The sequence below is a fragment of the Euleptes europaea genome, chromosome 7, assembly GCF_029931775.1.
Source record: "Euleptes europaea isolate rEulEur1 chromosome 7, rEulEur1.hap1, whole genome shotgun sequence".
NCBI lineage: Eukaryota > Metazoa > Chordata > Lepidosauria > Squamata > Sphaerodactylidae > Euleptes > Euleptes europaea.
In genome coordinates, this window is record NC_079318.1 from 88,761,841 (window position 1) to 88,784,959 (window position 23,119).

Genomic DNA, 23,119 nt, shown 5'->3' on the forward strand with positions numbered 1-23,119 from the left:
AACCATTGTCCTGTAAGTATCAAGATAATGTGCTAATGAGGGTATGGTATGTTAATATGGAACCATTGTATCCTGGAGTGATCTGTTAATGTGTGAAATCCAAAGCTAATCTGCATGGCTATTGTTGACTGTAGTCTTTCTTAGTCTGGAGGTTTTCAAGACAGGAAGCCAAGCCTTATTCATTCTTAAACTCTCTTCTTTTCTGTTAAAGTTGTGCTGATGTTTATGAATTTCAATGGCTTCTCTGTGCAATCTTGTTATCCTTGTTTGCTGATAAAAGAACATGAAAGATACTGCAGACTGGGCCAACCTGAAAAATCAGCAGTGGCTGAACATGGACTAACACAAACAGGACACAGGGTCTTATTCCAAGACACTGAAAGACTGGACAATTCTACCAACTATTTTGTCAGATTGCACAGAGAAGCCATTGAAATTCATAAACATCAGCACAACTTTAACAGAAGAGAGTTTAAGAATGAATAAGGCTTGGCTTCCTGTCTTGAAAACCTCCAGACTAACAAAGACTACAGTCAACAATAGCCATGGATTTCACACATTAACAGATCACTTCAGGATACGATGGTTCCATATTAACATACCACACCCTCATTAGCATATTATCTTGATACTTACAGGACAATGGTTAGCACATTACTTTTGTTACTTTTTTGCAGGACAATGATTCAGCTCAAACACAACCCCTTTCTGACTATATATTACTCTTCCTACACACTTCACACTGAGAGACACTGTCCTTCAGTGTTACTTCTCTGAAGATGCCGGCCACAGCTGCTGGCGAAACGTCAGGAAAGAAAATACCAAGACCACGGTCACACAGCCCGGACAACCTACGAGAACCAATGAACTCTGACCGTGAAAGCCTTCGACAATATTCTGCCACTTATTGTTAGTAACAAAAAGCCCTTAAGTATTTTCTTTTCTTGTTCCCAGTTAGTAACACAATACAACAGAAAGGACTTCAGAAAAGAAACAAGGGCACTCCCGACCCACAGTATTAATGGTACAATACTATGCAGAGTAACGCCAGTCTAAATCCGTTTATTTTAATAGGCGAGTAACTCTGCAAAGGAGTGCTTTGTAAATAAAGTTACGATCTTCAACACAAATGCCTGTGTAAGCTAAGTTTGATAAGCATGTAGGGGCAAGATAACATTGGCTCTGCTAACACTGTGAGGTTTCAAATACTTCTATTGTTTAATGGGTAGGGCTTTATAATTTAAGGTGATAGTTTCAGCTGGGTAGCTGTGTCAGTCTGCAGTAGGTTGCCAGCTCCGGGTTGGAAAATGCCTGGAGATTTGGGGGATGGAACCTGAAGAGGTGGATTTGGAGAGGGGGCAGGCTTCAATGGGATGTAATGCCATAGAGTCCACCTTCCAAAGCAGCCATTTTCTCCAGGTGAACTGATCTCTGCTGCTTGGAGATCAGTTGTAATGGTGGGAGATCTCCAGCCACCACCTGGAGGCTGACAACCTTAGTCTGCAGTAGAAGAGCAAGATTCGAGTCCAGCAGCACCTTAGAGACCAAGAAGATTTTCAGGGTCTAAGCTTTCTAGAGTCACAGCTCTCTTTGTCAGGGAGGGAGCTTGATTCTCAAAAGTTTATACTCTGAACATAAGAACATAAGAAAGGCCCTGCTGGATCAGACCAAGGCCCATCAAGTCCAGCAGTCTGTTCACACAGTGGCCAACCAGGTGTCCCAGGAAGCCCACAAACAAGATGACTGCAGCAGCACCATCCTGCTTGTGTTCCACCTCACCCAAAATAATAGGCCTGCTCCTCTGATACTAGAGATAATAGGTATGCAGCATGACCAGTATCCATTCTAACTAATAACCATTAATACCCCTCTCCTCCATGAATATGTCCACTCTCCTCTTAAAGCCCTCCAAGCCGGCAGCCACCACCACATCCTGGAGCAGGGAGTTCCACAATTTAACTATGCGTTGTGTGAAAAAACATTTCCTTTTATCTGTTTTGAATCTCTTGCTCTCCAGCTTTAGCAGATGACCCCGTGTTCTAGTATTATGGAGAGGGAGGTTAGTGGCTGAGTGGAGATTTGAACCTGAGTCTCCCTGTCGCCCCAGTTACCATGTCGGGGAGGGGCTGTGGCTCAGTGACAGAGCATCTGCTTGGCAGGCAGAAGGTCCCAGGTTCAAGCCCCGGCATCTCGTTAAAGGGACTAGGCAAGTAGGTGATGGGGAAAGACCCCTGCCTGAGACCCTGGAGAGCCGCTGCTGGTCTGAGTAGACAATACTGACTTTGATGGACCAAGGGTCTGATTCAGTGTAAGGCAGCTTCATGTGAGAAAAACTTCTTCCTGTCCACTCTCTCCAAACCAGTGGTTCCCAACCTTTTTTTGACCAGGGACCACTAGGACTTTTTTGTTCGGTGCAGGGACCCCAAGGTTCAAAATAAAAATTCCGGGAATTTGAAAATAAACTTTAATCATAACTGTTAGTTAAACATTAAACTTAGAATTATATTTGAATATATATATATATATATTATAATAGAGAACTTTTAATTGAAAATATTAATTTATTATGGGTTTATAACTTTGTTTCACGGACCTTAATTTAGTTCTCACGGACCCCTGGGGGTCCATGGCCCCCTGGTTGGGAACCAGTGCTCCAAACCATGCATAATTTTATAGACCTCTATCATGTCTCCCCTTAGCCGCCTTCATTTCCAAGCTAAGCAGCCCTAAGCGTCCTAATTGCTCCCTCTGGAAAATCTCTAAGGTGCCACTGGACATGGCTCTCGCTCATTCAAGATGAGGTTGGTAGCTTTCTTGATGCGGGGTGTGTGTGTGTGAGTGCGTGTTCCTGGCTCTCGGCAGAGTGACACGTGCAAAGTAAGCCGGAGACGTGCCAGGAAACGGGTTGCATAATCAACTTCTGCCGGGCATAGGCTGATGTTAAAGGAGCCGCGGCAGCGCTCCTGGATGGACTTCATTTCCCAGCATGCCGTTTCAGCGCGCCTCTACTAGGCCAAGCGGGGAAACGGCCAGGTCTGGTAGTTTTTTGCGCGCTGTTCCCTTTCCGCTCTAAAACTACGACTCCCAAGATGCACCTGTCAACAACGCCGGCGAGAAGGATCCGCGGCCTTTCCTTTCCTTTTGGGAGTTGTAGTTCCACAGGCCTCCCCTTCCGGAGCGCTTGCAAGGAGGGGAGGGGAGAAGGCGGACTCCAATTCCCAGCATGCCTTTCCCGCCCGCTCTCCAAGCTCCATGCCTGCAGGGGGCTCCGCCTCGGTTGCTCTGCGGGACTGGATGGGATTGGGGCGGGAGGTAGGAGGTGGCTCGATGTTATTCCTTCGGAGGTGGTAACTGCGAAAGCCGTCAAGCTGGCGGCGGCTGGTAATGGGCCCTTTTGCACTTATGGGGGGGGTGCATGGGACCCCCTGGAGCGGGTGGGAGATGCGCCTGGAAGACAGTGCAAAGTGTGTCTCCTGCGCGGATGGGGAGCTTCTGGGGGAAATGTTGGGAGCCCGCCCCTATGCGTGGATCGGAACTTAGCTTGGGTCCCCCGGAAGTTGGGGGGTGCCCATGGGGGCGAGAGCTGGGGAACCCCTCCGGTGATGCGGGCGGAGGGAGATCCTTGACTCTCCTGTATGAGAGACTGCAGGGAGGGATGAAGGATGGGAGTGCACGCAGCCCCATGTCATCCCTAGAGGGATGAAGAGGTGGGAATGCACGCAGCCCCATGTCATCCCTAGAGGTATGAAGGATGGGAATGCACGCAGCCCCATGTCATCCCTAGAGGGATGAAGAGGTGGGAATGCACGCAGCCCCATGTCATCCCTAGAGGGATGAAGGATGGGAATGCACGCAGCCCCATGTCATCCCTAGAGGGATGAAGAGGTGGGAATGCACGCAGCCCCATGTCATCCCTAGAGGGATGAAGAGGTGGGAATGCACGCAGCCCCATGTCTGGACGGGAGGGGGGGGTCCCTTGTAGGTAGGATTGCCAACCTCCAGGTGGGGGCTGGAGATCTCCTGGAATTACGACTGATCTCCAGAATACGTACATCACTTATGTATGTATTACTTCTTTATTTAAAACATTTATTCCACTTCTGGAGAAAGGGGCTGCTTTGGAAGGGGGACTGCATGACGTTATACCCTACTGAGGTCCCTCCCTTTCCTAAACCCCACTCTCCCAGACTCTACCCTCAAACGTCCAGGTATTTCTGCTTGTAGGGATGGGGTGGCTATGGAAGAAAGAGCAAAGTGACCTTCCAGGAGGATGGTGGGGTCTTTTTGGAGAGGGCGATATGGGGCTCCTTCATGGAAGATGGTTCAAGGATCTGGATGTCCACGAAAGGGGGAGCCTCTGGCGGGTGACTACATGTTGCCCCATAGATGTATGGGGAGCATTTGGGATTAGGATGGGGCCTTCTGTGCGGTGCTTCTGTCCCCCATTTCAGAAGAGAATTTGGAATTAGCTGTATGGATGAACTTTTCCCCATGTTCAGAAGCAGAGCAGGGAGCTCTCTAGAGAGTGGAGAACTTGGATCCCACGTTGGTGCATGAAGCTCCATATGTTGGTGGCGATCCTTTGTGGGAGGAATGCATAGAGCTCCCTGCATAGTTGGAACTGCCTTTGGAGAAAAGTTCATAATGCCTTCTATGTGGATTGCTGTGGCTCAGTGTTAGAGCGTTTGCTTGGCATGCAAAAGGTCCCAGGTTCAATCCCTGGCGTCTCCAGTTAAAGGGAGTAGGTGACGTGAAAGACCTTTGCCTGAGACCCTGGAGAGCCGCTGCAGGTCTGGGTAGACAATACTGACTTTGATGGACCAAGGGTCTGACTCAGTATAAGGCAGCTTCATGTGTTCATGTGCAAGAGCATGGGCCCCATACAGGAACACAGCACCTATGGTGAAGCATGAATGGAATCCGGTATAGGGATTTCTTATGGCAATTGGGGCTTTCTGCATTGTATAGAGCTCCAAGCAGGGATGTAGAGAACTTGGGGCTGTCAATGGAAAGGAAGGGACAGGGCACGGAGACTTCTGTTGGGGTTGGGTTCTTCTGGTTGGTTGAGTATGCAGCGTGGCATTCTGTAGAAATGGAGAACTGGGGTGGTCCCTTATAGAAAGAGGTGAAAGCTGAAAACCCCTTTGAAAATGACTGCAGGATAGGCGAAGATGGGTAATGGAATATTTGGACAGGCCACTGTTGCCTTACAATGCAAGGCAGATTCCTCCAGAGGAATTTCTCAATGTATTCCTGAGTTCCTCCTAGGTTGCTGTGCCATGCTCAGGCACGTTGACGATCCCAATTGGCACAGCAGTCTTCACTTTCCTCAGCTGCCTGTCACGTTCCCCAAATACGTTTCTAGGAAAGGCAATGTCTTCTTGCAGCAAAGAATTAGGGAACTCACTGCTACAAGATGTAAACTGTGAGCTTAGACATTCCTGAAGGAGGAATCAATTGCTAGGAGGAATCAATATGATAGCTGTGCAGTATACTTGTGGGTACCAGATGCTGAAGCCTTCATGCCCTGCTTGTGAACATCCGGACAAATCTGGCCGGCCACTGTTGGAAACAGAATGCAGGGGCAACAAATAAATGAAGAAGTAGTAGTAGAAATAGAAGAGTTGGTTTTTATATGCCGACTTTCTCTACCACTTAAGGGAGACTCGAACTGGCTTATAGTCACCTTCCCTTCCCCTCCCCACAACAGACACCCTGTGATGTAGGTGGGGCTGAGAGAGCTCTAACAGAGCTGTAACTCGCCCAAGGTCACCCAGCTGGCGTCGTGTGTAGGAGTGGGGAAACAAATCCAGTTCTCCAGATTAGCGTCCATCGCTCATGTGGAAGAGTGGGGAATCAAACCTGGTTCTCCAGATCAGAGTCCACCGCTCCAAACCACCGCTCTTAACCACTACACCACTCTGGCTCCACTTGCTTGGTGGATTAAGGATTGGGTCTCTGATTGGTGGAGCAGAGGAAGTTATCAGGAAAATCTGTTTAGTGAAGAGTCCTTCGTTGGAACTAAAAGCAATGGTGGATCCTCATGCCCCTTAATGCAAACCAGGCTCTGGTTTTGAGATGTGGAAAGCAGGGAGCGGCCTGAATTTCTGACTCACTGCAGCCAGGGACTGGCAATGCTTGCGGTATGCAAGTGGATTTTTCTCTCTTTCTTTTTTGGCCTGGGTGTGTGTAGAGTTTCCTTCTTCCTTTCACGGAAGTTTTTCTTTCATCGGGTAAACCTTGTGCTTCTCTTGCAGCTTGCCAGAAGAGCTTGAGTACGGTTAACCCATTGCACAGAATCCTTTAGCTGGATTATTTGCTTTCTGTTTTGGAGAAACAAATTGACGAATTGGCCGTGCCACCTGGAAATTTAGCAGGGCCTCAAAGTAAACTGCTGCTGATTTTGCATCGGATATTCATGCAAAGCAGAGTAAAAAAAGTCTACCGCTGCTTAAGTCTGTTCGTTGTTTAATCTCGTCGGTCACCCCGGTGCCTTTGTACGCATTGGCTGGAAAACGGGAAGGACGGGAGATGTTCTCCTTCCTGACAATGAGGCAGACCACAAAAAGGGTTGCTAGGTGACCTGCCCATGCATTCCTTCCATAGTCAAGGGAGTGGTGGGTTTTTTTTTTGTTTTTTTTTTAATAAACCTAATCTTGCATATGCTGCTGGCGTTGTGCCTAACCATGCTGTAATGCAACTATCCCTGCCATTTATTTAAAATATTTATATGCCTGCATTTGTCTTGAGTTGTGCCATTGGGTTGCTGTATGCTGGCATCCTGGACTCACCATCCCCCAGCAATTTCCTCTCCCATCCTCTTTACTGCTGCTGGCATCTCGTGTTTGTAGCGGCACCCTCTGTGCTTCCTTTCCCCCTTTCTCTTCCTGAGTACTCTGCTAGCTGCTGCAGTTTTGCCCGTACAAAGCTTTGCCCCGGACAAGTGCTTAGAAAGGCCTAGTGGCAAAGTTTGGAAAGGGAGGGACATGGCAGGGAGACTTCTGTCCTGAACCAGTGTGGTGTAGTGGTTAAGAGCGGTGGTTAGGAGCGGCGGACTCTAAGTTGGTTAACCGGATTTGATTCCCCACTCCTCCATATGAGCTGCGGATGCTAATCTGGTGAACTGGATTTGTTACCCCCCCCCCCGCTCCTACACATGAAGCCAGCTGGGTGACCTTGGGCTAGTCACACTCTCTCAGTCCCACCTACCTCACAGGGTGTCAGTTGTGGGGAGGGGAAGGGAAGGTGATTGTAAGCTGGTTTGATTCTCCCTTGAGTGGTAGAGAAAGTCGGCATATAAAAACCTACTCTTCTTCTTTGTCCAACTGCATTTAGCCTCTTTCCTGTGGATGGGGTCCAGCGTTCACTGGATGTGGTGATGACAAAGAGGAGAGTGTCTGAGCATGTGCAGAGTGCCTTTCCCAGTACTAATTGGAACCAGAGTTTCCTCCACATGTAGCAAGTATTTAGAAGGACTCCTAGGAAGAAAGTGTGACTCCCAAGCAGGAATAACCCCCCCAGCAACTCTAATTTTAGGCATGGTTTATTTTTTTATTTACTTGATTTATAGGCCCCCTCTCTTGCTGAGACTCAAGGCGGTTTACAGAATCTGAAGTGATGCGATCAGGCCCCGTAAGACAAACAATGAACAGTGTGATAGATCTAGGATTGCAGAGTTAGAAAACTGTGAACGCCAAATTGTTTAAGGCAAAGCATACTATAAACAATGCAGAAAGTAGAAGACAATGCAAAGGTAGAAGACAATGTCATAGAAACAAGATGCCCTCTACAATTCAAGGCTACAAACCTGTTTCTTTATAAAGGTACCTTCCTAATCTGTTCTATTCTTCTTAGGTCACCACCACCCAAAAAAGGGTATTGCAGAGCTTTAGAAGGTGCAGAAAAGAGCAACCAAAATGATCAGGGGATTAGAGCAGCTGCTTTATGAGGAGCGGTTAAAATGCTTGGGGCTGTTTAGCTTGGAAAGAAGGCGGTTAAGGGGAGACATAATAGAGGTCAATGGTATGGAGAGAGTACACAGGGAGAAGCTTTTCTCCCTCTCATAATACTAGAACACGGGGTCATCTGCAGAAGCTGGAGGGTGAGAGATTCAAAACTGATAAAAGGAAGCTTTTCTTCACACAACGCATAGTTAAATTGTGGAACTCCCTGCCCTAGGATGCGGTGATGGCTGCCAACTTTGAAGGCTTTAAGAGGGGAGTGGACATTTTCATGGAGCAGAAGGCTATTCATGGCTACTAGTCAAAATGGCTACTAGTCATGATGCACACCTACTCTCTCCAGGATCAGAGGAGCATGCCGAATATATTAGGTGCTGTGGAACACAGGCAGGATAATGCTGCTGCAGTCGTCTTGATTGTGGGCTTCCTTGAGGCACCTGGTTGGCCTCTGTGTGAACAGACTGCTGTGTGAGCAGATTTGATGGGCCTTGGACTGATCCAGCATGGCTTTTCTTATGTTCTTATGATCCCTTTTTATAAGAAAAAACCCCTCCTGAACATTTCATTCTGCCAAATGATGGAGTGGGAGCCTTCTTGATCTCCTAAGGTAGGCCATTCCGCAAGGCGGGGGACACCACAGGGAATGCGGACAACCAGGCAGTTGCCGATCTTACTCATTTGCAAGATGGCACCTTCAGGAGACTTTTCTTGGCGGAATGAAGCTGTCCCAGCAGAGCATAGAGTGGTTAAGCATAACATTATAGTCTCTGGTCCCATGGGGCTGGTTTTCATTCCAAACTCAGGTGTGTTTTGCTTTCCTCTCTGGTCACTAGAGTATTGAGTTACCAAGGTGGGAGAAACGGAGGTGGTGAGGGGGATGTTACTTCAATTGGCCAATCAAGATGGAGAGATAAGAGAGCAGCCAGGTGTCCTACTGATAGACTTGGCTTGGCCTTGGGGTGAAGGATCATTAAGAACAAGCAGGCTGGGAAAGGCTAGGTGGCGCATCACTAGGATCTCCTTGGTGTCAGAATATATGTTTTTGAGGTTGATAAAGCCAAATGCACTATTATGTTAGTTGTGGAGGCAGCCATTTCTCCTGTAGCTGCCATTTTGCAAGATGGTGGATCTTCCTGCCCCCCATATTCTTGTAGAATGCTCATATTAGTGTCAAACTGTATGTTTAAGCATTAGTCTGCTTGTGAAGATATATTTATTTAGTTAAAATATTTATTAGCCACCTTTCTACTTTATAGGAATTCAAGGCGGCTTACAATGTAAATAATAATAAAATACAATAAAATACGTTAAAACCACTAGATAAAATTAAAATCTAAAGCTTCTGGTAGGCAGAAGAACTAGAATCATAGAATTATAGAGTTGGAAGGGACCACCAGGGTCATCTAGTCCAATCCCCTCCGCAATGCAGGAAATTCACAACTACCTCCCCCCCCACACCCCCAGTGATCCCTACTCCATGCCCAGAAGATGGCCAAGATGCCCTCCCTCTCATCATCTGCCTAAGGTCATAGAATCTGCATTGCTGACAGATGGCCATCTAACCTCTGCTTAAAAACCTCCAGGGAAGGAAAGCTTACCACCTCCTGAGGAAGCCTGTTCCTCCAAGGAACCGCTCTAACTGTTAGAAAATTCTTCCTAATGTCTAGACAGAAACTCTTTTGATTGAATTTCAACCCGTTGGTTCTGGTCCGACTTTCTGGGGCAACAGAAAACAACTCGGCACCATCCTCTATATCAGTGGTTCTCAACCTGGGGCCATATGGCCCCCAGGATATTCCAATTGGGCCACAGGTAAAATTGCGTAAATGGGGGGCCACGGCACGAGACTAGGGGGCCACAGAGGGAAGTGAGAAGTGAAGAAAACAGAGAAGTGACCGAGTAAAGAAAACGGAAAAGAAAAAAGAAAACAGAGAAGTGAAGAAAACAGAAAACAGTGGTAGAGGCTTTGTTCTCCCTTGTATGTGAACGTTGTTGTTTATTAGCGTATTCTCTTTTTGTGGGGTATTTTCTTTGTAAATTTCAGTTTCCCAATAAGGACTGCATGTGTGCATTTTGTGTGGCTGTTTATGCTTCCTTGTTCCTTGGCTATTTACAAACAAAACATTTAAATAGCTACCTTTCTACAGGGGGGCCGCAGGAAGGAAACAAGGTCGGAAGGGGGCCGAACCGAAAAAGGTTGAGAACCACTGCTCTATATGACAGCCCTTCAAGTACTTGAAGATGGTTATATCCCCTCTCCGTCTTCTCCTCTTCAGGCTAAACATACCCAGCTCCTTCAACCTTTCCTCATAGGACTTGGTCTCCAGACCCCTCACCTAACCAAATGCTGTCATGAATAAAACTGTCTTCAGCTATAGCTATAGTAGGGGGATCCAATTTTAACCAATTAGTTTCTGTCCGCATTAGAATTCACTTGCGTATTTTGTCTTTGAATGCAGTTATATTTAAGGCAATTGGTTTTTTTTGGTTTTTTCCCTATTTGACAAAAGAGGGTGACTCGGTTAACAAATCCTGTTTTGGTCACAGCCAGCCTTTGACAAACCCAAAAAGAGAAAAAGGGGACTCTACTTCCACAAAGGATAACATTTTTTTTAAAGGGCTGGAAAATAAAAACGCCGGCCCCTCCCATGCTTTCTTTCCGGACTGAACAGGGTTGCCACTTCCCCTTAACTCCCCCAATGGGGGGCTCCTGTTCCTTTTAACTGCTTCGTGACAAACGCAATTCCAATGAGCAAAGCCTCCCGCCCCCCGTTATCCCGCCCCCACCCTGAAGAACGCCGCACTGGTTGAATTGGCACCTGCATGTATGTCCTTTGTTAATATCCCAGAACCCATAGTAATACCCCCTCCACGTGGTCTGCCTGCCTATACATATTATCTGACAACTCCTCGTCTCTGTAGAGCTTTTTGCTTGGCTAGATTGAATGCTAACCCTTCTATGGTAATGCAGGGCAGAATTCTGAATATACCCTACTCAGACAGGATCGGCCCTTGCTCTTCTGGCTCTATTGACTCATTAGCTCATGCCCTTTTGGAAGGCCGCTTTTACGAGGAACTTCGATCGCACTATATTCCCCCCCTTTTAACATACAAATCCAATGCCTCGGTGACTGGCATAATGCCTTTTCTACTAAGCGATAGGGACCCCAAGGCTGCATTGTCCGTGGCAAGATTTGTTTCCATCCTTATATCCCTCCAACACTAGATATATGCTGCTCACGATCAATGGATCAAGGAGCTTCTAAGGGATAAAAGGAAAGAGAACCCATAGTATTTTCGTGGTGGTGGATAGAGCGGATGGGGCACAGTGGGCAGTGTTGAAAAGCACAACACCGATTCCAAAAAACCAAGGTGAATTGGTCAGGGTGAGCGCAAAGGATTCTGGGCAACAGTCCCCCCTTGGAACCAGGCGTGGAGAACTCTGTGGTTGCAGTTGCCACGGAGACAGGGTTGTGATTTCCCGGATACGGGCCCTCAGCATCGAAGCAGGGGATGTCGTCTTTTTTATTCTCTCGCCTTTCTTGCTGATGCTAGCCCGGAAGAAGATGCTGGGGTTGCAGCGGAAGCCCCGGTGCTCACGTTATGGGCCCAGCGTGCTGTCTGCTGCCCCTCCAAAGGCCCACCAAACCTTGGAAACTCTGTCTTCCCAAGCCGCTCCCAACCTGGCGTTGCAGAGCGGAGAATGGTCCCTCGGACAGCGAGAGCCGTTGAGGGTTGACCCTTGGGATGTGTTGATGGATGGTGAGAAGCTGCTATGCGCAGGCTTTCATGTACTTGCTTCTAATGAGTCAGAGAGCATTGGTCCGTCTAGATCAGTCACGTCTCCTCTGACAGGCGGTAGCTCTTCAGCATCTCAGGCATAGGTAGGGTTGCCAGCTCTGGGTTGGGAAATACCTGGAGATTTTTGGGGCAGGGCGTGAGGAGGGTGGGGTTGCGGGAGGGGAGGACCTTCAGTGCCATAGAATCCAATTGCCAAATCGGCCATTTTCTCCAGGTGAACTGATCTCTATCGGTTGGAGATCAGTTGTAGTAGCAGGAGATCAGCTAGTACCTGGAGGTTGGCCACCCTAGGCAGGAGTCATAACCATCACCTATTACTTTAAGCTTTTAACTGGAGATGCCAGGGATCGAACCTGGGTGCAAAGCAGATGCTCTACTACTGAACCACAGCCCCACCCTGTACATAGGGTTGTGAACCTGATAGGCTATCAGTAGGCCACAGTTAAAATATTGACTGGCCAGAGAAAAAAGCCTGAAAAGTGCTGTGCACTTTGTACTGCTTATCTATTTATTTTTGGTATGGTGAGTTTTAACAAAAGCAAACAGTACTCTTCAGAGAAGATTGTTTTTCCTTTGAGAAGCTGTTTTTTTAGAAATCCAAGTTATATGTATGTGTGTATGGGGTTCCATTTTCAAAACTGACTGTTAATTCCCTTCACATAGAAAAGGCCCTCTGGGCTTAGAGCAGGGATCACTGGGGGAGGAGGGGGGGGAAGGTGGTTGTGAATTTCCTGCATTGTGCTGTGGGTTGGACTAGATAACCCTTGAGGTCCTTCCACCTCTTATGTTTCTGTGTGTTCTACAGTCCCTCCAGGCTTTCGGAAGCTGGTTTTCATCCAGAAAAGAGTTAGTGAAAAAGAAACAAGAGCCTTAATTTAAGGTAAAGGTACCCTGTGCAAGCACCAGGTCATTCCTGACCCGTGGGGTGACGTCACATCCTGACGTTTACTAGGCAGACTTTGTTTACGGGGTGGTTTGCCAGTGCCTTCCCCAGTCATCTTCCCTTTACCCCCAGCAAGCTGGATACTCGCTTTACTGACCTCGGAAGGATGGAAGGCTGAGTCAACCTTGAGCCGGCTACCTGGTATCGACTTCTGTCGGGATCGAACTCTAGTCATGAGCAGAGTTTGGACTGTAGTACTGCAGCTTACCACTCTGCACCACGGGGCTTTTCAATTAGCAATCTTGTAATTCCTGGAGTCATAATAGGGCTTCTACCTGGTGCATAAAAAAATTAACAAATCAGGTGTTAGATGAATCTCTGTGGGGAGTGCCTTCTGTAATCAAGGGGCCACCACAGCGATGGTCCTGTCTTGGGTTGCCACTCACCTTAACTCCGAAGGTGAGGGTGCTCACAGCAGTGTATCTGATCCTGGCTTTAACCAGCAGGTGGGTTGATAGAAGAACAGGTAGCCCTTTACATGCCCCCTCCTAGGACATTTGGGTATTTAAAGAGTAAAATCTAGTGCTTTGAATCGAGCCCTACAGCTTATTGGCCGCCCATGGAGATCTTTCAAAACTGGTAGAATACCTGCCCTGGTTAGCCTTCTTGCTGCCAGATTCTCAACCTCCGGAATTTACCTGGCCGTCTTCCTGTGGAGTCCATTACAGTAATGTAATGTGCAATAATCTAATAATTATATTCTGGTAATTAATTCTAAGCAGCCACAGGGGTTCAAAATGCAGTGAACTGCCTAATGTAATTATAACACTCTAATTAACAATGGAGGTTTCCAGATCAGGTGTGTCCTGTCCCAGATTTTTGTCTTAGTGGCAATAGCAAAAAATTAAATTTAAAAAAAAAATCCCACAAAACCCCCAAAGGCTAGGGGAACATAAGGAAAGCCCTGCTGGATCAGGCCAAGGCCCATCAAGTCCAGCAGTCTGTTCACACAGTAGCCAACCTGGTGCCTCTAGGAAGCCCACAAACAAGATGACTGCAGCAGCATTATCCTGCCTCAGGAAACTCCTGAGATTTTCCTAGGCCTGTCTTCTCCATTCCTGGCTGCCAACCACTCTTGTACCTAGGGTTGCCAACTCTGGGTTGGGAAATCTATGAAGATTTGGGGGTGGAGCCTGGGGAGGGTGGGCTTTGGGGAGGGACCGCAGTAGGATATAATGCCCTAGATATAACATTATTTATTATGCAGTCTACACTAAATTAAAAACACTGGGCCTTAAATGTACAGGCTGATCAATTAAAAGAGTATGGAAAATAGTTGCTAATTTCCCAACATCGTTGATGATTAAAAAATCTCAAACTGAACATGAGTCAACAGTGCAATATGACGGCTAAGAAGGCCAATGCAATTCTGGGCTGCATCAATAGGAGTATTGTGTCTAGATCAAGGGAAGTAATACTACCAGTGTATTCTGCATTGGTCATACCTCACTTGGAATACTGTGTCCAGTTTTGGGCTCCACAATTTAAGAAGGATGTTGACAAGTTGGAGGGTGTCCAGAGGAGGGCGACCAGAATGGTCAAAGGTCTGGAATCCATGCCCTATGAGGAGAGACTTAGGGAGTTGGGTTTGTTTAGTTTGGAGAAGAGAAGGTTGAGGAGAGACATGATAGCCATGTTTAAATATTTGAAGGGATGTCATGATGAGGGTACTAGCTTGTTCTCAGTTGCTCCAGAGACTAGGACACGGAGTAATTGATTTAAACTAATATAAAAGCGATTCCACCTAAACATTAGGAAGAACTTTCTGACCGTGAGGGCTGTTCGAGGGTGGAATGTGCTGCCTCGGAGTGTGGTAGAGTCCCTGTCTTTGGAGGTCTTTAAGCAGAGGCTAGATGGCCATCTGTCAGGAGTGCTTTGATTGTGGGATCCTGCATGGCGGGGTGAGGGTTGGGGTCACTGGGGATGTGGGGGGAGGTATTTGTTAATTTCCTGCATTGTGCAGGGGGTTGCACTAGATGACCCTTGTGGTCCCTTCCAACTCTATGATTCTGTGAATCAATGTAAATGACCAATAAATAACCCAAATGCGTTTCGGCCTATGTGGCCTTTTTTTGTTCTTCCCTTTTTGTTGTGTGGTTGTGTTAAGTGTCGTCAAGTTGCTTTCGACTCATGGCGACCCTATGTATCAATGTCCTCCAAAACATCCAATCCTTAACAGCCTTGCTCAGATCTTGCAAATTGAGGGCTGTATCTTCCTTTATAGAGTCAATCCCTTTTCGTTAGTGCCGTAGATATAACACTCAGTAGGATATAATGCCTCCAAGGCTGCCATTTTCTCCAGGGAAACTGATCTTCGTCATCTGGAAATGAGTTGTAATTCTGGGAGATGTTCAGGCACCACCTGGAGGTTGGCAACCTTGCTTGTACCGCTCTGCCAGTGAACAGTTTTTCTTAAACTATGTGAAATGGATGACGTTTGAAGGCGATTAGGAAGGGCACGATCCTGGCTGTCAGCAAACTTGGACAGCTGCCTGAAGGTGTCTTGCAGCAGAGGATCCTGATTCCCACAAGAGAGTGTTGAAAGATAGCAACGGGTTGGGTGGAGTGAAAGAGCTCCACTTTTAGCCTCTTGGGAAGGGCAAGGCTGAATGGGAGTAGCCGAAGGGAGGAATGTGTAGCCACCGTAATGTAATGGTAAGAGTGTTGGGGTGATACTGGGAAGACATAGTGAAACATGATAGCTGGGGTGATTCTTAATTGTCAGATGTGTGTCGGTTAGCTGCAAGCTGGTAATGTGGTATGTGTGTGGGGCCTAGAGATGCAAAATTTCTGGAAATTTTGCAGCCATAGAGAAAAACCTGTTTTTCCCCCTGGGGGATAACCCCACAGTTATTTTGGGAAACCTTCAAATGCAGGTGATTGCTGAAGATGCCGAGGATTGAACCTGGGACCTTCTGCATGCCAAGCATATGCTCTACCACTGAGCCACCGCCCTCCTATCTGTTTCTGCTCCTCGGTGCTTTAGTCTGAGGCAGGTTGGCCTTGTTGGCCTGTCTTGTTGACGTGAGTTCACCTCTCCCTCCCTTTCTTGTCCTTGGGTCCATGCAGGGGGAGATGCCATGGGGCGAGGGAAGCCCGGCCCGGTGCAGATTGTCCTGGTGCACAAGGAAGAGCACTCCTTCGAGCTGGACGAGAAGGCGCTGAGCCAAGTCCTCCTGCAGGATGCCATCCGGGACCTGGACGTGGTGGTGGTGTCGGTGGCCGGGGCCTTCCGCAAGGGCAAATCCTTCCTCCTGGATTTCCTGCTGCGCTACATGTACACACAGGTGAGGCCTTTGCCGGCTAGCCTCAGGCTGGGTTGGAGCGGGCTGTGATCTGGAATCCTCAACCAGCAGCGTGGTATTCTTCTTGCCTCAATTTACTGATTTTAGTCTCTGCTTTTCACTGACCTGAGCTGTTTCTGATGCTATACATTTGAAATCCTGTGTTTGGGTATAATTAATTTAAAAACACAGACCACTGTAGATCAGGGGTGTCGAACTCATTTGTTATGAGGGCCGGATATGTCATAAATGTCACTTGGTCGGGCCAGGCCCTGTGTACCATAAAATTTAATACCGGGTACCGGAGATGCAAACTTTATACAGGACACAGGCAAAGCCAATTGATTATATTATTTTTTACTTTATTTTTTACTTAAAATACAACCATTCTTAACACAATAACACTTACAGTAATTTCCTTTATTTAACAGTCTTTGATAAATGACACCTCGGGAGTAGTGGGGGCTTCCTCGGATGGCTCGCAGGCCAGATAAGAGCTTTCAAGGTGCCGGATCTGACCCGCGTGCCTTATGTTTGACACCCCTGCTGTAGATTGTCACTGCCTAACTATTGAATGGGGGTGGAACACGCTGTCAACTTGCAACTGATTTCTGGCAACCCCGTAGGGTTTTCGTGCCCTAACCTGGATAGCTCAGGCTAGCCCAATCTTGTCAGATCTCAGAAACTAAGCAGGGTCAGCTCTGGTCAGTATTTGGATGGGAGACTACCAAGGAATACCAGAGTCACGACACAGCGGCAGGCAATGTAAGTCTCTTGCCTTGAAAATCTTATGGGGTTACCGTAAGTTGGCTGCGACTTGACGGCAAAAAGGGAGGGGTTCTGAGGCAAGAGACGAACAGAGGTGCCCTGTCTCTCCAGAGCAACCTTGGCTTCCTTGTTGGTCTCCCATCCAAGTACTAACCAGGGCTGACCCTGCTTAGACTTCTGAGATCTGGTGGGATCGGGTAACCTGGGCCATCCAGGTCAGGGTGATATGTTAGATAGATCCCCAAAACCCTGGAACAGTGAGAGGATTACTCCCTTGGATCTGGGAACAATTTTTTAAACCATTTGCATATGTTATAAGCGAACACTGCCAAAAAACAAATCAGTGGGTTATAGATCAAATCAAGCCTGAACTGACCTTAGAAGCTAAAATGACTAAACTGAGGCTGTCGTATTTTGGTCACGTCACGAGACAACAAGAGTCACTGGAAAAGACAGTCATGCTGGGAAAAGTTGAGGGCAGCAGGAAAAGAGGAAGACCCAACAAGAGATGGATTGACTCAATAAAGGAAGCCATAGTCTTCAGTTTGCAAGATCTGAGCAAGGCTGTCAAGGATAGGACATTTTGGAGGACTTTCATTCATAGGGTCGCCATGAGTCAGAGGCGACTTGACGGCACTTAACACACACACACACACACACATAAGCTAACACAGAAAATAATGTACTGAGGGTTGTGTTAATGACTCTAGCAGAGGATATTCCCCCCCCCCCAACTGATTAGTAGTTGCGTATAATTGACCAAAATTAGGTTTAAAATATGTCTGATCTGAAAGAGCAGGTTTTCTTGTGGTGGAATTTTGTGTAAGCACAGCGACTAAGCAAGCGAGTGGCACTCAAGTCTTGTCTCTGCCACAAATTCGCTAAGTAGCCTTAGGCCGGCCACTTTCTGACTGCCTCAGTTTCCTGCCTACAATATGGGGATTATGCTGGCCTGCTTGACAGGGCTGTTGTAAACATTTCTGTGATAGTGTAAGAAGAAGAGTTTGTTTTTATATTCCGACTTTCTCTGCCACTTAAGGGAGACTCAAACCAACTTACAATTTCATAATATTTGTGTATGTATTACTTTTTGTACTGTGTGATTGTTCTTTGGAAGTATGTTCATTTGTCTGTTAAAAGCTGAAAGGTTAGATCAGAGGTGTCAAATTCATTTGTTATGAGGGCCGGATATGTTGTAAACGTCACTTGGTTGGGCTGGGTCATGCCTCTCCAGCCAAGATCGAGAGTGGGGGGTGGATGCCTTGGCTGTCTCCCTGGCTGGATAAGAGCTCTCAAGGGGCCCTATCTGGCCTGCGGGCCACATGTTTGACATCCCAAGGTTAGATCGAATTTGCCTGTATCATTAACTCAACCTCCTCTGCAGTTGAGAGGTAGCTGCTAATGCAGAGTCCCCGGTTGTTCTCTAGAAAGAAGGGGGCAGCTCCCATTGGCTGGGAGAAAATGATGAGCCGCTGACGGGCTTCTCCTGGCGTGGTGGCTCTGACCCCGAAACCACTGGCATTCAGATCTGGAGCGAGGTGTTCATTGTGGAGAAACCAAGCGGGAACAAGGTAAGAGCAGTGTGGTGGTGACGGTGGAAAGGGTAGAACTTTTCTTCAGATGCCTGATTTTCAGTTTGTAATAAGGACCCTTGAAAGACCCTTACATCTAGTGAAGTTTTTGGTTACTCTAGAGAAGGCCCACAGGTGTTTTTGCCCCTTCCTGCCATTTGCAGGCTATATTTATTTGATTCCTTTCTGTCCTTTTGATACAGAAGGTTCCACAAGGTGGCTTATTAGATGACATGGTTAATGGGTGTGTGTGTGTTTCCTCAGATGCAACAACCACCCCCTCCATCCTGTTCTCTTGGGGAGGGGCTGTGGCTCAGTGGTAGAGCAGCTGCTTTTGCATGCAGAAGGCCCCTGGGTTCAATCCCCGGCATCTCCAATGGAAAGGACCAGGCAGTAGGTGATGAACACATGAAGCTGCCGTTTACTGAACCAGTATCACAATTCGCATAGTACAGCTACTAAATTAATATAAAGACTTTTAATGCCAATTTATCATTCAATATCAAATACAAAGTATCTAACAAGCACACCCAAGTGTAATATATCCCAGTGTTTAACTTAACAGTACCTATCTAAACATCATACAAAAGTAAATACGTATACTTCAAGACAACGTTTTACAAATTTTAAATAATTTGTATTTGATATTGAATGTTAAATTGGCATTAAAAGTCTTTATAGTAATTTATTGGCTGTACTATGCAAATTGTGACAGTGACATATAGTGCATAGTAAGTGTATAGTTCAGATTGTATACTGAACCAGACCCTTAGTCCATCAAAGTCAGTATTGCCTACTCAGACTGGCAGCGGCTCTCCAAGGTCTCAGGCAGGAGGTCTTTCACATCACCTACTTGCCTAGTCCCTTTAACTGGAGAAGCCGGGGATTGAACCTGGGACCTTCTGCATGCCAAGCAGATGCTCTACCACTGAGCCACAGCCCCTCCCTCTGCCTGAGATTGTGGTGAGCGGCTGCCCATCTGAGTAAGCAGTACTGACCTTGGTAGACTGATGGTCTGATTCAGTATAAGGCAGCTTCATGTGTGTCCCTTTGTGTGTTTTAGGGGCTGTAGCTCAGCAGTAGAGCATCTACTTGGCATGCGGAAGGTCTCAGGTTCAATCCCTAGCATCTCCAGTTAAAAGGACCAGGCAGTAGGTGATGTGAAAGACCTTTCTGTGCCTGAGACCTTGGAGAGCCACTGCCAGTCTAAGTAGACAATACAGACCTCGATGGACCAGGTCTCAGTCAGTAGAAGACAGCAGTTTTAATTGAAACGCTTGCTTCTCTGTTGGCAAAGATGGCTAAGCAACTCATGGTGCTGGGGGCTGTCACACGGGGTGGGGGCTCCTCTTTATCTCCTCTTCTTACCCTTTGACCTCCTCTGACAGGTGGCAGTTGTGCTGATGGACACCCAAGGAGCCTTCGACAGCCAGTCAACCGTCAAGGACTGCGCCACCATCTTTGCTCTCAGCACCATGACCAGTTCTGTTCAGGTGAGCCCATCAGTGTGTGTGTGTGTGTGTGTGTGTGTCTGGGGGCGCAACTCAAAGCCGATTTGTCTGCCTTGACAGTTCGAGGGGGAGGCGGGTGCTGTCTCGTGATAGCTGAAATGGGACCATTACCCAGAAGGCCATGTGTGGCATAGGCAAAGGAGGAATTTGGGCACCAGAAGTGCATCAGGCCACACTGCCCCAGGCAATCCTTAATTGAAAACCATTTATCCCTTGCCTTCCAAGCATCTCACAGTTCAAGTTAAAACAATACCAGATAAAATCCACATAAATTAAAATAAATAAAATCAAGCATACGGGAAATTAATAAGAGCAGCTGCAAAATATAAGAAGAAGAGTTGGTTTTTATACCCCACTTTTATCTGTCTTTAAGGAGTCTCACAGCTGCTTACAGTCCTCTTCCCTTCCTCCCCCCACAACAGGCACCCTGTGAGGCAGGTGGGGCTGAGAGAGTTCTGAGAGAACTTTGACTGGCCCAAGGTCACCCAACAGGCTGCATGTGGAAGAGTGGGGAAACAAACCCAGTTCACCAGATTAGAGTCCGCCACTCACATGGAGGAGTGGGGAATCAAACCCAGTTCTCCAGATTCGAGTCTGCCGCTCTTAACCACTACACCACGCAGGCAATGGATGACAGAAAGAACAAACGGTTATCAAAAAACTTGCAGGGCTAAGCAGAGGAATCTGGAATTTCGTGTCCAGATTGTGTAAATGATTGTAGAATCATGCTAGTTCTATGCTTAATATTACTTACTATATGTATTTGAAAAGAAGAACTGTTTCAGAGGGTAGCTGTGTTGGTCTGGAGTAGAACAGCCAGACTGGAGTCCAGTAGCACTCCAGTTGAGACCAACAAGATCTTGGGCGTATGAGATTTAGAGAGCCAAAGCTCCCTTCGTCAGATACAAGCAGGAAAGGACTGTGCCTCTTTGGAGCATGGATGAGTTCTCTCGCAGCAAAATGCCTTGTAGATCCTAAAAGACTTATTGTAGCATCTGCTTTCATGCCCCAAAGCTCACTTTGTCAGTGCCACGATAAATCTGGTGCATTTTGGAGGCGCCACAGATGTGGTGTTTTCTTTTGCCGCAAAAGAGTCACATGGTTCTCCCGCTGGAATGTGTCAGCATGGGTGATTGACGTGCCCTTGTGGCTTCTCTTCCTTCCCCCCCCCAGATCTATAACTTGTCCCAGAACATCCAGGAAGATGATCTACAGCAGCTGCAGGTAGGCAAATAAGGACTATTGGTAAAACTAGTGGCATGCAAGGTGCTGTACAGAATGCAGAAATGGGCATTGTTCCAATGCCCAGAGGTTATGAGGCTGTGTGGATGCTGGGATTCTGCAGAACAACCAAACACCAAAGAATGCGGTACAGCTGAGAATCTCGGTTTTAAAAAACATCCAATTTCTAGTCTTTATACCTGAGAGAAATCTCAAAGTCGGTGAATTTCTGAATAAGGCTTTCAGTAGTCAGGCAGGCAGGCTTTGAGTACCCAGGATAACATCTGCAAAAGTGGGGTTAGGGTTTAACGGCAGACTGCTTGCTTTATGCGCAGAAGGCCCAAGGTTTAATTCTTAGCACTGCCAGTTAAAGGATCTCAGGTGACAGCTGCTGGGAAGTAGTTTCTAGATCTTTCTCCACCCAAACTCTGGAGAGTCCCTGCTAGGCAATACAGACAGTACTAACTTGGACGGGCCCGTGTTCTGACTTAATCTACGTCGGTGGCGTAGGTTGTTGGGTGCTGCCATGGCTCAATGGTAGAAGGCAGGCTGTGAATGCAGAAGGTCCCAGGTTCATTCCCTGGCGTCCTCAGTTACTAGATGGTGGAATAGGCAGTTCTCTGAGACCCCAAAGCTCTGTTGCAAGTTGAAATGGGTTGCAATGGATAGATGGACCAGTTGTTTGAATGAAGCCATTTGATAGTTTCAAATGCTGCAAAATTTCCCCTCCCCATACAGGCTATCTAGTCTGACCCCCTGCTCAATGCAGGTTCAGCCTGGAATCATAGAATCATAGAGTTGGAAGGGGCCACACAGGCCATCTAGTCCAGTCCCCTGCTCAATGCAAGATCATCCTAGAGCATCCCTGACAAGTGCTTGTCCAGCTGCTGCCATCTGCCAGTGAGGGGGAGCTCACCACCTCCCTAAGGAGCCAATTCCACTGTCGAACAACTCTTACTGTAAAAAAACTTTTCTCTAATATCCAGACAGTACCTTTCTGCTAGTAATTTAAATGTACCTGTTACAAATGTACCTGGCTGCCATTGTCTCACCTTAATTTAAAAACAGGCTTGCAAAGTATCTTTTGTTTCTCATTCTAGCTTTTTACAGAGTATGGCCGCCTGGCCATGGATGAGATCTTCCTCAAACCATTCCAGGTATGCATGCAAGTAGGGAAGGGGCGCACCCGGGCCTTGCTCTGAGACGCTGTTTGGCACATCCTGCACTTAGACCCAGATTTTTGCAGCCGATGTACATGTTGATATGTGGATGCTGAACTGGACAAGAGCATTGGATTGGGTTGATGCCAATAGTGTAGAAGTGACCCAAGTTCTGAATTTGGGTTGCCCTTTGTCTCTTTTTTTACAAAAGTGGGAAACTGAATTGATGAGAATTGATGAGAGGCAGTGTGGTGTAGTGGTTAAGAATGTCAAACTAGTATCTGGGAGACCCAGGTTTGAATCCCCATTTGTGCCATGGAAGAAGAAGAAGAAGAGTTGGTTTTTATATGCCAACTTTCTTCACCACTTAAGGAAGAATCAAACCGGCTTACAATCACCTTCCCCTCTCCACACCTACCTGTGAGGTAGGTGAGGCTGAGAAAGCGTGACTAGCTGGCTTCATGTGGAGGAGTGGGGAAACCAACCCGGTTCACCAGATTAGCATCCATCGCTCATGTGGAGTCAGTAATCAAACCCAGTTCTCCAGATCAGAGTCCACCACTCCAGACCACCACTCTTAACTACTACACCGCGCGGGTCGTAGCTTACCTTCAGCCACACAGTGAAGATCCTTGTGCTGTGGTGGCAGCTGCAGCCAAAGCAACTTTTTTTTTAAAATGTGCACAGCCAATCAAAAGCCTTGCTGGGCCAAAGCTTGCTGGGTGACCTTGGGCCATTCACACACTTTCAGCCTAACCTACCTCACAGAGTTGTTCGGAGGATGAAGTGGAGGGGAGGATGAAATAGTGGAGAGGGGAATGACTCGAGCCGCCTTGGGTCCTCATTGGGGAGAAAGGCAGGGTACAAATGAAGTAAACAAATAAATGTGGCTTGGAGTG

The 23,119-nt window shown here is 47.2% G+C and overlaps 1 protein-coding gene across 1 annotated transcript in view; it reads left to right on the forward strand.

Moving 5' to 3' along the window:
- Positions 1–3,266: 3,266 nt before the first annotated feature.
- ATL3 (atlastin GTPase 3) overlaps positions 3,267–23,119 on the forward strand; it is a 28,040-nt gene continuing 8,187 nt past the window's right edge. The window contains exons 1-6 of the mRNA XM_056853473.1: positions 3,267–3,381; positions 15,775–15,992; positions 18,185–18,328; positions 19,717–19,821; positions 21,013–21,063; positions 22,161–22,217. Of these exons, the coding sequence (XP_056709451.1) occupies positions 15,786–15,992; positions 18,185–18,328; positions 19,717–19,821; positions 21,013–21,063; positions 22,161–22,217 (564 nt within the window). The 5' untranslated portion in view covers positions 3,267–3,381; positions 15,775–15,785. The remainder of the gene's footprint in view (positions 3,382–15,774; positions 15,993–18,184; positions 18,329–19,716; positions 19,822–21,012; positions 21,064–22,160; positions 22,218–23,119) is intronic.